The sequence below is a fragment of the Bufo gargarizans genome, chromosome 3 (genome assembly GCF_014858855.1).
Source record: "Bufo gargarizans isolate SCDJY-AF-19 chromosome 3, ASM1485885v1, whole genome shotgun sequence".
NCBI lineage: Eukaryota > Metazoa > Chordata > Amphibia > Anura > Bufonidae > Bufo > Bufo gargarizans.
The window spans coordinates 8387297-8405218 of record NC_058082.1 but is presented as its reverse complement, the minus strand read 5'-3'; the positions used below and the strand labels follow the sequence as shown (position 1 = coordinate 8405218).

Below are 17922 nucleotides of genomic sequence, written 5' to 3'. Positions count from 1 at the left end.
CATGCTCCTTCATACCTAGTAATGTATGTGGCCCTTAAAGGGGGTCCCCTCACCAGGGTGGTCTTGTGTATGGAGATTTGGTCTAATAACATTAAACTGGACGGTTCCTTATGTGAATAAACACCAAACTGTTACATGGGGTATACTGGTTACATGGAGGTATACTGGTTATATGGAGGTATACTGGTTATATGGAGGTATACTGGTTACATGGAGGTATACTGGTTATATGGAGGTATACTGGTTATATGGAGGTATACTGGTTATATGGAGGTATACTGGTTACATGGAGGTATACTGGTTATATGGTGGTGTATGGAGTTATATGTATAGAGTTTTACTGGTTATAGAGAGGTTTACTGGTTATAGAGAGGTGTACTGGTTATATAGAGGTGTACTGGTTATAGAGAGTTTTACTGGTTATATAGAGGTGTACTGGTTATAGAGAGGTGTACTGGTTATAGAGAGTTTTACTGGTTATATAGAGGTGTACTGGTTATAGAGAGTTTTACTGGTTATAGAGAGGTGTACTGGTTATAGAGAGGTGTACTGGTTACATGTGGATGTACTGCTGACATGTATGAGTATTGGTTATATGGAGTCATACTGGTTGCATGGGGGTGTACTGGTGATATGGAGTTATACTGGTTATATGGGGATTCACTGGTCACATGAGAAGATCACAGGTTGGTTACTGTCTCCCGTGACTCACCATAGTGGTATCATCCTCAGGGAGAGATCGGGGGGTGTAGCTGAAATTGGCAAAATTTGGATCAATTTTATAAACTAGTGGAATTCCGTTACTTTCCAGTTTCTTGGTTTCTTCTTCGCAAACCTGGAACAGATAACAACGTGCAGATTATTACGTGATCAGAACATCTCCCCAGGGATCCACAGAAGAAGCCCAGACCTGTGACTACCAACATTCCCAGTCCAGAATATGCCCTGTGACATCACTACAAGCAGATGGGACACCAGTGACATCACTACTGCCATGTAACACCAGTGACATCACTACTGCCACGTAACACCAGTGACATCACTACTGCCACGTAACACCAGTGAAATCACTACTGCCACGGAACACCAGTGACATCACTACTGCCACGGAACACCAGTGACATCACTACTGCCACGGAACACCAGTGACATCACAACTGCCACGTAACACCAGTGACATCACTACTGCCAAGTAACACCAGTGACATCACTATTGCCAAGTAACACCAGTGACATCACTACTGCCACGTAACACCAGTGACATCACTACTGCCACGTAACACCAGTGACATCACTACTGCCACGTAACACCAGTGACATCACTACTGCCATGTAACACCAGTGACATCACTACTACCACGTAACACCAGTGACATCACTACTGCCACGTAACACCAGTGACATCACTACTGCCACGTAACACCAGTGACATCACTACTGCCATGTAACACCAGTGACATCACTACTACAACGCAACACCAGTGACCAATAAATATACCACACAGTATAAGGTAAAACTTAATGTAATGTGGCATAACAACTGCCCGTCCACCCGATCACATTGTACCTATATAACTGGTATATCTGCTCCAAACCAAAACACTGCACCTACAAGAACCGGAGCCCAACAATGCCACAGCGTATCACATTATATGGAGGCAATTCACAAATCACAAGCAACATTCAATTCACATACACAAAGAACGGTTCTTGTAGGTGAACTGCCATTCAATACCAGTGAAATCACATGTAACAGTGACATCACTACTGCCATGTGTGATGCCGATGACATCACTACTGACCAGATAAAACCTATACATTAAACTGCATTTTGTTTTGGAGGAACGAGACCCCCCCGGGCCCTGGAGTCAGAGGGGCCCAAGGACCTATCATCCACCTAGTAAGACACCAGTATAATAAAAGGCACATGGTAGTCTATGGGGGTCAGTCCCACATTCTGTAATGGAGACCAGGAGCTTCATGCTACGTCTCTGGAGATGAGGGAGCTGAGCGATTGGACATGTGCTCTCCGCCGTCCGCTGCTCCGGAGCCTCAATCTGCAAAGTCTGCAATTTGCTTTCAGTGAATTGAAGTGGAAACGCTTTGCAGATTGATCCTCGCATTGTATCTCACTGGTCTCTGAGGTTCACGTCTAAAAACCTCATCCCAAAGAGAAGAGGAGAAAGAAAAAGATCCAAGAAAAAATGGGCAGATGCGGGAGCTGATGGAAGGAGGAGGTCATGTCAAGGGAAAAGGGATAGAAACAAGTAAAATGTTAAATCTTAGTTTTTATTATTTGATTTATTATTTATTATTATATAAATATTATTTATTATTTATTATTAAAAAATTCTGTATTCATTTTTAGCAAAAAATAAAGCATAAAAAAAGTTTTCTTGTCAGTCAAAAATCCACATTTGTTATATGTCTGTCTTTAGAAAATAAACTAATAAAAATAATAAAACTATCCATGTTTTATCAGTGATTAAAAAAAAATAAAAAATATTTCAATTTTTTTTTATCTGTAAAAAAAAAAATATATATATATATATATATATATATATATATATATATTTTTTATGGATTCAAAAATTTTCTATCATTAATAAAATAAACAGGAGAAGTCAGGCACCCTTAATACTTCCCTTTCTACACCGCTGTCAAAACCTCAGCTGGTTGTCAGTGAATGTGTGCGCTCTTGTTTCCATACACAACAAGCCCTGCTCTCAGCTGAGACGTGCATACAGTTGTATCAATTCTCTCTGCTACTTTGCTACAATGTATCCTCCTGCAGTCTTAGCTTACAGACAGGGGTGCACCTCCAATGAGGCCAGGTGAGGTGGCTGCCTCAGGCGGCGAGACCTAGTGACAAGCGGGGACGGCGGTAGGGCCAAGAGAAATGAGCGCTAGGTGCTAGATACAATTGTATCCACCTCTCTGCTGAGAGAAGGACACTATAGACAGGTTTACTGCCTCTGAATGTAACCAGGAATGTTCCAATTTACTGCCAGCAAGCAGAAATCTGGAAAAGGCAGTTTCAGGCTTTTTGGAGAGAAGACCTGGAGCAAAGGTGAATCTTCCCAGAAGTGTCTGGCTGCCCAAATGACTACGACTGCTCTCAGGAACGTCCTTCTGGAAGCCACAGAACATCCAGAAAGCTCCAGCCTCAGCTGTGGTCTCTTTTGACCTTGACTGAGGGCCATTGGATGTTCTTCTGGCAAGATCTGTGACTTCCTAAATGGGTTCTCTTTGAGGAGACCACTGCTATCCAAGAGGAATGTCAAAGGCCTGGATCACATCTGTAATAAATGCCTGGATGACCTCTGATACCTCTGGAATTACGTCCTGTGGACAGAGGGGTCAGAAGTGGAGGTGCGTTATGGATTACTATTATGTTTAGTGTAAATCCAGTAGGACCATCCTACATCATGCATGGTGGTGGTGGAGGCATCCGAGTCTGCTGATCCAGAGACAAGCAGAGATGTCATTGAACTTTCAACCAGCAAGACAGTGGTCCGAAACACAAGACATAGGAGATACAACATGGAAGTTCTGGCTGAACCCAATGGAGATGTGACAAGACCTGAAATGCAAAGAAGGCGACACCTCCTAAAGGGGCATTTCCTTACACACCTGGGTGATACTGGCACTGGATAACATTGCCACTTACAGAGTGTTAATGGCACAGCGCCACCTAGTGGCTGCCACTGGTAGCTTGCCGTATATTGGGCCATACCTTCATGTGATACATCATCATCTCGTTGGCCAGGTGACTCCTGAACTGGGCTTCTCGCACCTGCTTATACAGCAGCGACTGGTGGAAAGAAATGGATAGATTAATATCCGCAAATCAATATAAAACATGGACCTTCCCCGCACACCAGAGATTAAATCTTACGTGAGCGATGCTGATCCCGCAATAAATGGAGAAGGCTGTAGCCAAATCTTCATCAAATTTGGTAAATCCAGGACCATTAATTTTGTTGACCAGCTCAGCCACACCGATGACCTCTGCGGGATGGAAGATTGATGATATTAGTGCATAACCTGACAGAGACCCCCCCCCCCATCCCCCACCGTGGTGTCACACACCCACCATTACTCTCATTTTTAATGGGGAAACACAGGATATTCCTTGTCCTAAATCCGGTGCTGTCGTCCACGCCACGGTAGAACAGCGGATGTGAATAAGCATCTTTGATATTCAGAATTTGGCCAGTGGTGGCTACATGCCCCGCGATGCCCTGATCTGCTGGGATCCTTATCTCGTAGCTCTGTCAGTAGAATGCAGAAAGAAATACTCCCATCATTGTCCTCATTGCCTGAGGTTAACCATCATTGACATGCTATATCGAATTAAGAATCCTAATTTATAGTTTATGGAAATTGGGTGTAGTGCCCTCTGCTTGTCTATAGGCGGCGCTGTTCCAATCGATGACTTAGTTGGCACCTAAAATTCCACCACTAGGTGGACTATATTTATCCATCTGTACAAACCTCATCATCTACGACTCCTCCATCAAAGACTTTGGCGACAAGTTCGTGGCTGTGCCTCTCAAGTAGAAAAACAGAACATCTGCCAAAAAGAGAGGAGGAAGGAAATTCAAGGAGACAATCCCAAAGATGCTTCATCAATATTACAACCAAACTATGGGGAGGGGGGATTTATAGGAAAAGGTCAACAGAAAAAAATATCCTGGACAAGGTCTACTCTTCCAGGGCAGATTCATCTTCTTTACAAGACCAAATCCAGGATCTACAAGGTCCTGGACAAACTCAAATCCTGGACAGGATGCATACAATCAGATACAAGGCCTATGAAAAGTAAAACTCTGAGACCAGATCCTGGACATGGTATATAAAAGAATAGATAACGGACAAGACCTACAAAGATCCTGGACAAGATCAGATCCTTGGTCGGGTCTATGAGACCAGATCCTGGACATGGTCTATATAAGAATAGATAACGGACAAGACCTACAAAACCAGATCCAGAATGAGGTCTACAAAACCAGATGGCCAGGTCCATGAGACCAGATCCTACACAAGGTCAAGAAAAACAGATTCTGGGTGAGGTCTACAAGGGTTAGGGTTATCTCACCCTCAAACCTGAAGAAATATATAGGCACTGACGCATTATAACACCTGAAAGACCGATTCCCGGCACTAAACTGGTGGTACAGACAGCATAATCACAAGCAACGTCAATCTGGTATGTTCATTAATTATCCAGAATTATCTACAATGTGGGGGGGCATCTGATGGGGGCTGATCTGAGACTCATGTGAGCGTGATGGAGGCTGGGGGGGTAAATTGGTGGTGGGGGGCATCTGATGGGGGCTGATCTGAGACTGATGGAGGCTGGGGGGGTCTCATGTAAGCGTGATGGAGGCTGGGGGGTAAATTGGTGGCGGGGGGCATCTGATGGGGGCTGATCAGAGACTGATGGAGGATGGGGGGGTCTCATGTGAGCGTGATAAAGGCTGGGGGGGTCTAATTGGTGGCGGGGGGCATCTGATGGGGGCTGATCTGAGACTGATGGAGGCTGGGGGGGTCTCATGTGAGCGTGATGGAGGCTGGGGGGGTCTAATTGGTGGCGGGGGGCATCTGATGGGGGCTGATCTGAGACTGATGGAGGATGGGGGGGTCTCATGTGAGCGTGATGGAGGCTGGGGGGTAAATTGGTGGCGGGGGGCATCTGATGGGGGCTGATCTGAGACTGATGGAGGATGGGGGGGTCTCATGTGAGCGTGATAAAGGCTGGGGGGTAAATTGGTGGCGGGGGGCATCTGATGGGGGCTGATCTGAGAATGATGGAGGCTGGGGGGGTCTCATGTGAGCCTGATGGAGGCTGGGGGGGTCTCATGTGAGCGTGATGGAGGCTGGGGGGGTCTAATTGGTGGCGGGGGGCATCTGATGGGGGCTGATCTGAGACTGATGGAGGCTGGGGGGTCTCATGTGAGCGTGATGGAGGCTGGGGGGGGTCTAATTGGTGGCGGGGGGCATCTGATGGGGGCTGATCTGAGACTGATGGAGGCTGGGGGGTCTCATGTAAGCGTGATGGAGGCTGGGAGGGGGGCGTCTGCTGGGGGATCTGATGGGGACGATCTGAGGCTGGGGGGTCTAATTGGTGGTGGGGGCGTATGATGGGAGCTAATGTGAGGGTGATGGAGGTTGGGGGCTGGCTGATTGGCAGTGGGGGGCATCTGATGGGGGCTGATCTGAGGCTGAGAAAGGGACAGAGGCAGGGAGAGTGGAGGCTGGGTGAACCCCTCCATGGACCCCTCTGGGATATTCTTGGCTGCCATTAATAGTAAATAATGAACTAAATATATCATATTCTCAATTTAAAAATGAGACTGCTATGTGTGTTCACAATGGCGCCTGCACTACATATAATACACAGTATATAGCGCGTATATAATGTATATATAGTGCAGGCGCCATTTTGTGCTGGAAGAATACAGCGCTCAGGATATTTTTAAATTGAACCACAATTTCTTAACTTAAGTCAATGATATGTTTGACTAAATAGAGCAGTCAAATTAAATTGAGAATAATATATATTTAGTTCTTTATTCGGCACTGACTTGAGAATTTTGTGTGTCTGCGACCGATGTCACAAATATATAAATGGCCCTCGGCAGGAAAAAGGTCCCCCCCCCACCCTGTCGTAGAGGTAATGAATGGTTGGACGGACATGAGCAGACCGCAGGCTTACAGAACGATCATGGCTGGCACCATACATACATTTCTGCGTTGCTGAGATTTCGAGCTTCCGTTATAATTTCCTGAAGCAGAACCGATACGTCATCTGGGAAAAAACAAAAACATCTGTGACGTAATTGACTCCACTGACGGACACTGCGTCGTCTGGCGACAAATAACCGACACCTGGCCATGAGGAGTTTGTCTGCAGCTTATAATGGCGGCCTTTACAGTAATGCGGTAAATCTGCTGGGCTATGAGGTCACGCTAAGCCCCATCCAGGACCCAGACTACTTTTGAGAACACAAAAACTTGCAAACCTTTAAATAGTTCTAGCGTAAAAACTTTTTTAATGCCGTGTTTCTGGCACATGGAGGTTGATGGATTCCTCCTATAGTGTAATGATAAACACATTGTGCCCAAAAGAAAGCAAAAAAGAAAAAGAAACAATTTGCACATTTTAGGAGCAGATTTTAGGAACAAAATGTTGAAAAATACACAAAAACGTAACATAGAAATAAACATTAACCCCATGCTGAGCTGTAGAGCCAACCCCACAACACATACCGACCCTAAAACGATTATGATTCATGTCACTTATGTCACCTCCTAATCAATTACAAAATAAAAAATAACAAATAGAATTTTCAGAAAATAAAAAAAAGTGCAGTTATATGTAACAAATAATAGGCGAAAAAATAAACAAACATAAAAAATAAATAAATACATTTTAGACCAATGTCCTAAAAATCAGCTTTCCAGATTAATGAATGAATGTGCGCGAATTGTGTTGGAGCTTTCGAGTCTTGCGTTTCGACGTGGCTGTTACTGCCCCTTTAAGTTTGGAATCGGCAGGATCTAAGCTTACAAACCCCTCCCCAATTAATCAATGATTTAATGTGGAGTCCTCCTTTAATACCCTAAATCACTGCGTGGACATTTCACAGTACTGAAACCCACAAGTGTCTCCGATCCCCACCAGTGTGGTGCAAATAACGGAGATTTCTCCGGAACTCATGCGTTCGCGCTCTGCCAGCCCCTCCTCCCCCACCACCACAGACGCAGATTATACCGGACGCTCCCACGGCTTCTATGTGAGAATTATATTTAGGAATGAGTCAGAAAACTCTGTTAACAAATGTCCATAATTGTCTGAAATTAGCCATCTGGTAACTTGCTATGTATAGAACCCAATAAACGTATCTTCTCTTAAAGGGGCCCTCTCCTTCCGGCTGGTGGTGGGGGCATCAGAGGGGGAACCATGTCTCAGTGCTTCCAAAACAAGAACAAAATGCTCTCAAAGTAGCCCTCAAAAGCAAATGAAGGATATTTAAAGCACGCTAGTGCCCCCCATTATATCGGTTTTTGGAGGGATTACTGACAAGCTCATTCTATTGAATCTTAATGGCCTCAATTATCTTTGTTCTCTTGACACAGAGCTCCAAATCTGATTCCCTTCACCGAGCCATAGAGGTACATGATGAAATGCTGTCTGACCGCAGCCACCACTAGGGGGAGCTCACCGCACAGCCCTCATTATATTTATGGGGGCAGAGGCGCTCTCGTCAGATGAGCTACTTTTTGTACAGTCCTCGGTTCGGCGACCTGTGAATTCTCATTTTCTCCGGATAGCCTGAGCTGCTCGGTGTGAACGCCGCTGTATAATGTGCTGCCGGCACCGTCCTCTCATTACGAGAAGCGGTCGGACTACTGACGAGCGAAGGCTGAGGGCTTATTACACTGGGGACCACTGGAGCCTGAGGGGGTGAAAACCAAATATCAGCTCAGATTAAACTTTTCCAATAAATTTCAGAGACGGCCGCCGGCTGCGCAACACTCCGCACGGCAAATAACAACCTCCAATAAGAGAGTCTCCGACTCAGCGCCAAAAGTTCATTCGCTTCCAGGGCAGATTGATGCTTCATGTGACGTGTGAAGGACGCTCGTGCCGAGCCGAGATCCCTCCACTGATAAAGATAGTTTCCTTATATTAAAGGTTAAATCTCCCCACAAGTAACTGATGCTGGGCTACAGCACGTCTTATACTCCAGTCACATCCAAAGCTGCAGTGCTCCCTATGACACCGGCTGACATGTCTCAGGGAACCTGCTTTCCAATCATATAACACAATTCAAATGTCGAGATACAGCTGCAAAAATAACTACAACCTATGAACAATTAGCAGCGCCATACAGTGCCCAAATACCACCATACAGTGCCCAAAAACCACCATACAGTGCCTAAATACCACGATACAGTGCCCAAATACCACCATACAGTGCCCAAATACCACCATACAGTGCCCAAAAACCACCATACAGTGCCCAAAAACCACCATACAGTGCCCAAATACCACCATACTGTGCCCAAATACCACTATAGAGTGCCCAAATACCACCATACTGTGCCCAAATACCACCATACAGTGCCTAAATACCACGATACAATACCCAAATACCACCATACAGTGCCCAAATACTATTATACAGTGCTCAAATACCACCATATAGTGCCCAAATACCACCATATAGTGCCCAAATACCACCATATAGTGCCCAAATACCACCATACAGTGCCCAAATACCACTATACAGTGCCCAAATACCACCATACAGTGCCCAAAAACCACCATACAGTGCCCAAATACCACCATACTGTGCCCAAATACCACTATAGAGTGCCCAAATACCACCATACTGTGCCCAAATACCACCATACAGTGCCCAAATACCACCATACTGTGCCCAAATACCACCATACAGTGCCCAAATACCACCATACTGTGCCCAAATACCACTATACAGTGCCCAAATACCACCATACAGTGCCCAAATACCACCATACAGTGCCCAAATACCACCATACAATACCCAAATACCAACCATACAGTGTCCAAATAGCACCATACAGTATCCAAAATACCACCATACTGTGCCCAAATACCACCATACTGTACCCAAATACCACCATACAGTGCCCAAATACTATTATACAGTGCCCAAATACCACCATACAGTGCCCAAATACCACCATACAGTGCCCAAATACCACCATACAGTGCCCAAATACTATTATACAGTGCTCAAATACCACCATATAGTGCCCAAATACCACCATACGGTGTCCAAATACCACCATACAGTGCCAAAATACCACCATATAGTGCCCAAATACCACCATATAGTGTCTAAATACCACCATATAGTGTCTAAATACCACCATATAGTGTCTAAATACCACCATATAGTGTCCAAATACCACCATATAGTACCCAAATACCACCATACAGTGCCCAAATACCACCAAACAGTGCTCAAATACCACCATACAGTGTCCAAATACCACCATACAGTGCTCAAATACTATTATACAGTGCTCAAATACCACCATACAGTGCTCAAATACCACAATATAGTGCCCAAATGCCACCATACAGTGTCCAAATACTATTATACAGTTCTCAAATACCACCATAAGTTGCCCAAATACCACCAGTGCCCACATACCCGCATACAGTGCCCACATACCCGCATACAGTGCCCAAATACTATTATACAGTGCTCAAATACCACCATACAGTGTCCAAATACCACCATACAGTGCCCACATACCCGCATACAGTGCCCAAATACCACCATACAGTGTCCAAATACTATTATACAGTGCTCAAATACCACTATACAGTGCCCAAATACCACCATACAGTGTCCAAATACTATTATACAGTGCACAAATACCACCATACAGTGTCCAAATACCACCATACGGTGTCCAAATACATACAGTGCCCAAATATCACCCTACAGTGCCCAAATACTATTATACAGTGCTCAAATACCACCATACAGTGTCCAAATACCACCAAACAGTGCTCAAATACCACCATACAGTGTCCAAATACCACCATACAGTGCTCAAATACTATTATACAGTACTCAAATACCACCATACAGTGCTCAAATACCACAATATAGTGCCCAAATGCCACCATACAGTGTCCAAATACTATTATACAGTTCTCAAATACCACCATAAGTTGCCCAAATACCACCAAACAGTGCCCAAATACCACCATACAGTGCTCAAATACCACCATACAGTGTCTAAATACCACCATACAGTGCCCAAATACCACCATACAGTATCCAAATACCACCATACAGTACCCAAATACCACCATATAGTACCCAAATACCACCATAGTGTTCAAATACCACTATACAGTGCCCAAATACCACCATACAGTACCCAAATACCACCATATAGTGCCCAAATATCACCATATAGTGTCTAAATACCACCATATAGTGCCCAAATACCACCATACAGTACCCAAATACCACCATACAGTACCCAAATACCACCATACAGTGGCCAAATACCACCATACAGTGCCCAAATACCACCATATAGTGTCTAAATACCACCATATAGTGTCCAAATACCACCATATAGTACCCAAATACCACCATACAGTGTCAAAATACCACCATACAGTGTCCAAATACCACCATACAGTGTCCAAATACCACCATACAGTGTCCAAATACTACTATACAGTGCTCAAATACCACCATACAGTGCCCAAATACTATTATACAGTGCCCAAATACTATTATACAGTGCCCAAATACCACCATACAGTGCCCAAATACCACCATACAGTGTCCAAATACCACCATACAGTGCCCAAATACTACCATACAGTGCCAAAATACCACCATACAGTGCCAAAATACCACCATACAGTGCTCAAATACCACCATACGGTGTCCAAATACCACCATACAGTGCCCAAATACCACTATACAGTGCCCAAATACCACCATACAGTGTCCAAATACCACCATACAGTGTCCAAATACCACCATACAGTGCCCAAATACTACCATACAGTGCCCACATACCCGCATACAGTGCCCAAATACCACCATACAGTGTCCAAATACCACCATACAGTGCCAAAATACCACCATACAGTGCCAAAATACTATTATACAGTGCTCAAATACCACCATACGGTGTCCAAATACCACCATACAATGCCCAAATACCACTATACAGTGCCCAAATACCACCATACAGTGCCCAAATACCACCATACAGTGCCAAAATACCACCATACAGTGCCAAAATACTATTATACAGTGCCCAAATACCACCATACAGTGCCCAAATACCACCATACAGTACCCAAATACCACCATACAGTGCCCAATTACTATTATACAGTGCTCAAATAATATTACTATTGCTATAACACAGTTGGCACTCCGCCGTCTGTGGTGTGGTGCGCGTGTCCAGGGTCGGTGTCCCACTTGCAAATATGGGAATATGTATTTGCACAAGAATTGCATTCTATCTGCGAGTGCCGCTCCTCTTCTTCCAAATAATATTACTATACAGTGCCCGAATACCAACATATAGAACTAAAATACCACCATACAGTGCTCAAATACCACCATACAGTGCTCAAATACTATCACTATACAGTGCCCGAATAATATCATTATACAGTGCTCAAATACCACCATACAGTGCCCGAATACCACCATACAGTGCCTGAATACCACCATACAGTGCCCGAATACCACCATACAGTGCCTGAATACCACCATACAGTTCCTGAATACCACAATACAGTGCTCAAATACTATTACTATACAGTGCCCGAATAATATCATTATACGGTGCCAAAATACCATTATACAGTGCCCAAACACCACCATACAGTGCCCAAATACCACCATACAGTGCCCAAATACCACCATACAGTGCCCAAATACCACCATACAGTGCCCAAATACCAACATACAGTGCCCAAATACCACCATACAGTGTCCAAATACCATCAGACAGTTCTCAAATACTATCACTATACCGTTCTCAAATAATATTGCTACACAGTGCCCAAATATCATTATACAGTACCTAACCGATATTACCATATAGTGCCCAAATATCCCCATACAGTGCTTAAATAATATTACTATACAGTGCCTAAATACCACCAGACAGAGTCCGAATACCATCATACAATACTAATCCTATACTGTGCCCAAATATACCAGACACTGCCCGCATACCGCCATACAGTGCCCAAATAATAGTGCCATACAGTAACCATATCTAACAGATATTAAGTGCTGAGTGGCTAGAATGGGAGCTCTAATGGCTGCTCAGCAGTGAACACGATGTGTGATGTCAGTTTTCTCGAGAGCTGATGGGACAAGCAGATTGTGAAGAGACCTGGTGGCCATCGCCTGACTGTAAATAATACCGCATCCTCCATACTGCAGTGGAGCAGAGTACGCTCTGCACAAACACGGAGCCAGCTAAGAGAAACCATGCGGATACAGCTTTGGATGTTATTAGAGTATGGAAAGGCTCAGTGCATGACATGTACAGCACAGGATCAATAAATGTACCCAATATTATATGCCGACTTATCCTGCCCCTCCCCCGAGGGGGGAATGGGGCGGACAGCGTCTCATTTGAAGGGGGCATCAGTTTCTCGCCTCTCTAAATGCTCGGTAATAGCTGATATTTTGCTTGTGACAAAGTGCAATTTAATCTCTCCCGGAAAGTTTATTAAAATGTCAGGAGCCGCCTTCTGACATCTCATCCACTGATAAGGCGGCGGCGGTGCTGCGTCTGCGGAGGTAATTCCAGCCCCAAGTCATTTGTCCTCTTTTATGGGGCTGAATGCATATCTGTGATGGATTCCAGCAGCGTCAGAAGGTAAAGAACGCACGACACCTTCTGACAACTCCTGTAATTATTCCCATAAATCAGCAGAGAAATAAAAAGTCATTGTCAGATCAGGGGGCTACACTAAAATATGAGGAGAGGGGGACATTATAGAGGAAGGGTCTGTGAGGAGAGGGGGACATGGGGGAGGACAGTCTGTGAGGAGAGGGGGACATGGGGGAGGACAGTCCGTGAGGAGAGGGGGACATGGGGAGGACAGTCTGTGAGGAGAGGGGAACATGGGGAGGACAGTTTGTGAGGAGAGGGGGACATGGGGGAGGACAGTCTGTGAGGAGAGGGGGACATGGGGGAGGACAATCCGTAAGGAGAGGGGGACATGGGAGACGAGACAGGCCGTAAGGAGAGGGGGACATGGGGGAGGAGAGTCTGTGAGGAGAGGGGGACATGGGAGAGGACAGTCTGTGAGGAGAAGGGGACATTATAGAGGAAGGGTCTGTGAGGAGAGGGGGACATGGGGGAGGACAGTCTGTGAGGAGAGGGGGACATGGGGGAGGACAATCCGTAAGGAGAGGGGGACATGGGAGACGAGACAGGCCGTAAGGAGAGGGGGACATGGGGGAGGAGAGTCTGTGAGGAGAGGGGGACATGGGAGAGGACAGTCTGTGAGGAGAAGGGGACATGGGGAGGACAGTCTGTGAGGAGAGGGGGACATGGGGAGGACAATCCGTAAGGAGAGGGGGACATGGGAGAGGACAGCCTGTGAGGAGAGGGGGACATGGGAGACGAGACAGTCCGTAAGGAGAGGGGGACATGGGGAAGGACAGTCCGTGAGGAGAGGTAGACATGGGAGACGAGACAGTCCGTAAGGAGAGGGGGACATGGGGAGAAACATTCTGTGAGGAGAGGGGGACATGGGGGAGGATAGTCCGTGAGGAGAGGGGCACATGGGAGACGTGACAGTCCGTAAAAAGAGGGGGACATGGGGGAGGACAGTCCGTGAGGAGAGGTGGACATGGGAGACGAGACAGTCTGTAAGGAGAGGGGGGACATGGGGGAGAACAGTCTGTGAGGAGAGGGGGACATGGGGAGGACAGTCTGTGAGGAGAGGGGGACATGGGAAAGACAGTCTGTGAGGAGAGGGGGACATGGGAAAGACAGTCTGTGAGGAGAGGGGGACATGGGAGACGAGACAGTCCATAAGGAGAGGGGGACATGGGAGAGGACAGTCTGTGAGGAGAGGGGGACATGGGAGAGGACAGTCTGTGAGGAGAGGGGAACATGGGGGAAAGACAGTCTGTGAGGAGAGGGGAACATGGGGGAGGACAGTCTGTAGGAAGAGGGGAACATGGGGAAGGACAGTCTGTAGGAAGAGGGGAACATGGGGAAGGACAGTCTGTAAGGAGAGGGGGACATCGGGTAAAACAGTCTGTGAGGAGAGGGGAGTACAGTCTGTAAGGAGAGGAGGATATGGGGAGGACAGTCTGTAAGGAAAGGGGGACATGGGGGAGGAAAGTCTGTGAGGAGAACATGAGGAGGACAGTCTGTAAGGAAAGGGGGACGGGGAGGGCAGTCCGTGAGGAGAGGGGGACATGGGGAGGACTGTCTGTGAGGAGAGGGGGACATGGGAAGGACAGTCTGTGAGGAGAGGGGGACATGGGAGAGGACAGTCCGTAAGGATAGGGGGACATCGGGTAAAACAGTCTGTGAGGAGAGGGGAGTACAGTCTGTAAGGAGAGGAGGATATGGGAAGGACAGTCTGTAAGGAGAGGGGGACATGTGGGAGGAAAGTCTGTGAGGAGAAGGGGACATGGGGAGGACAGTCTGTAAGGAAAGGGGGATGGGGAGTACAGTCTATAAGGAGAGGGGGACATGGGGAGGGCAGTCTGTAAGGAGAGGGGGACATCGGGAGGACAGTCTGTAAGGAGAGGGAGACATGGGAGAGGACAGTCCGTAAGGAGAGGGGGACATCGGGTAAAACAGTCTGTGAGGAGAGGGGAGTACAGTCTGTAAGGAGAGGAGGATATGGGAAGGACAGTCTGTAAGGAGAGGGGGACATGTGGGAGGAAAGTCTGTGAGGAGAAGGGGACATGGGGAGGACAGTCTGTAAGGAAAGGGGGATGGGGAGGGCAGTCCGTGAGGAGAGGGGGACATGGGGAGGACTGTCTGTGAGGAGAGGGGGACATGGGGAGGACTGTCTGTAAGGAGAGGGGGACAGAGGGGAGGACAGTCTGTAAGGAGAGGGGGACATAGGTAAGGACAGTCTGGGAGGAGAGGGGGACATGGGGAGGACAGTCTGTAATGAGAGGGGGGCGTGGGAAGGACAGTCTGGGAGGAGAGGGGGACATGGGAGAGGACAGTCTGGGAGGAGAGGGGGACATGAGGGAGAACAATCTGTAAGGAGAGGGGGACATAGGTAAGGACAGTCTGGGAGGAGAGGGGGACATGGGGAGGACAGTCTATAATGAGAGGGGGGCGTGGGAAGGACAGTCTGGGAGGAGAGGGGGACATGGGAGAGGACAGTCTGTGAGGAGAGGGGGACATGAGGGAGAACAATCTGTAAGGAGAGGGGGACATGGGGGAGGGAAGTCTGTGAGGAGAGGGAGACATGGGGGGGGACAGTCTGTAAGGAGAGTGGGACATGGGAGGACAGTTTGTAAGGAGAGGGGGGCATGGGGGAGGACAGTCTGTGAGGATAGAAGGACATGGGGGATGGCAGTCAGTGAGGAGAGGGGGACATGGGAAGGACTGTCTGTGAGGAGAGGGGGACATGGTTGATTGCAGTCTGTAAGGAGAGGGGGACATCGGGAGGACAGTCCGTGAGGATAGGAGGACATGGGGGAGGACAGTCTGTGAGGAGGGGGACATGGGAAGGACTGTCTGTGAGGAGAGTGGTACATGGGGGAGGGCAGTCTGTAAGGAGAGGGGGACATCGGGAGGACAGTCTGTGAGGAGAGGGGGACATGGGGGAGGGCAGTCTGTGAGAAGAGGGGGACATGGGAAGGACTGTCTGTGAGGGTGCACAGGTGTGTGAGGAGAGGGATATTATGCGGTGATGTAATAATATGGAGGCTGGGTACTGTAGAAATAAAGGATGGATGATGTAGTCATAAGGAGGTTGGGTGGAGTAGTAACCCTTTACGGACATGTTGTAGACACAGAACATAGAACTCACCCAAATGTGTGAAGAGGTTTTTGGCAACTTGCAGCAGGGCCTGTAAGCGGAGAAGACAGATGATTAATATTCATGAGCTCATTTACATAATTCTCACATTTAGGCTCATCACATAAATACTGCAAATGTCAAATCCACATGAAAGACGACGACACGAGACTGAACCTGAGAGCCCCCCAACTGATCCAACAGCTCTGAACGGAGTCTGACCACCAGGGGGAGCTGTGACTCCACTGCAGCCAAGTTCTGATCCGTGACTATGAGGGCTCATCCACACTACCATTGCTTGTTTTGCGGTGCGCAAGGCACGGATAACGGCCATGTGCATTCTGCATTCGCAGAAGAGAACGTCCGGGGCCTCTATAGAAAAGTCCTTTCCATGTTCTATATTTTTGCGGGACCGCGAAAAGGACATACGGATGCGCACAGCACACGGTGAGCTTTACACGGATCGGATGCGGACAAAAAATATGTCTGTGTGCATGAGGGAACTGAAAGGCATCCAAAGCCGGAAATCACAGAGGATGCCAGGACTACAGACACTTCCTAAATGCTCACCATTTTCAGGATCTCTGCTAGCTGGCACTGACTGGGAATATTTAGAGGCTGAAAGTCTGCACAGGCCTAATACTTCTCACAGCTGAGGGTTTGTTACAATTGTATCCAGTCCAGACAATCCTCTGTGAGCTGAATATCCTGAACTGATACATTGTAACAAACTATAAGGACAGGAGAGAGGTGTGCACTGCTGATGTGATTGGCTTACAGAGGACTGTCCAGACCGGACACAACTGTAACAAACCCTCAGCTGTGAGAAGTAACAGGTCAGAGGACGTTATATGCCTCTGGATACAAACAAGAATAATCCAATCTGCTGACAGCAAGCAGAGATCTTAAAAACATGGAGGAATGGACGCTCTACCTGGAGTATCTACTATAGGCGTCCCCCCCGCTCCACCATGGGGTAGGGTGTGGACATTTTTGGCTCCATGAAGGAGGGGTTATTCAGGGTGGGGGTGTGGCCTAATTTGTGCTACTTAGGTAGGCAGAGATGTAATTCCCCAACACAGAGCTAGAGGGCGCCATATGACATAAATGTCCAGGAGACCACGTGCCCCTCCCTCTAGGAGCCAATCAGCAGGACACAAAAAGGTCACATGACTCAGGCAGCTAACTAATACCTTTCAGTAGCGTGCTGCCTAGGTTTGATGGGGCATCCCACAACCGGCCACGAAAGGTTCACTTTTAGTGGAGGATAAAGGGTTAACCACTGCGATGCCAGGCGCCCGCCTAGAGTTTCCCCTCCCGTTCTCCCCCCGGTCGCCCCGGCT

General features: G+C 47.2%; 1 protein-coding gene across 1 annotated transcript in view; it reads right to left on the bottom strand.

Annotated features, from left to right (window-relative positions):
* Window positions 1-17922, bottom strand: part of LOC122930589 (cGMP-dependent 3',5'-cyclic phosphodiesterase-like) — a 191461-nt gene that overhangs the window by 15619 nt on the left and 157920 nt on the right. Inside the window, exons 15-21 of the mRNA XM_044284079.1 lie at window positions 16592-16631; window positions 6751-6814; window positions 4498-4576; window positions 4097-4274; window positions 3899-4011; window positions 3737-3814; window positions 713-835 (exon numbers count right to left, since the gene is read on the bottom strand). Coding sequence (XP_044140014.1) covers window positions 713-835; window positions 3737-3814; window positions 3899-4011; window positions 4097-4274; window positions 4498-4576; window positions 6751-6814; window positions 16592-16631 — 675 coding nt within the window. The remainder of the gene's footprint in view (window positions 1-712; window positions 836-3736; window positions 3815-3898; window positions 4012-4096; window positions 4275-4497; window positions 4577-6750; window positions 6815-16591; window positions 16632-17922) is intronic.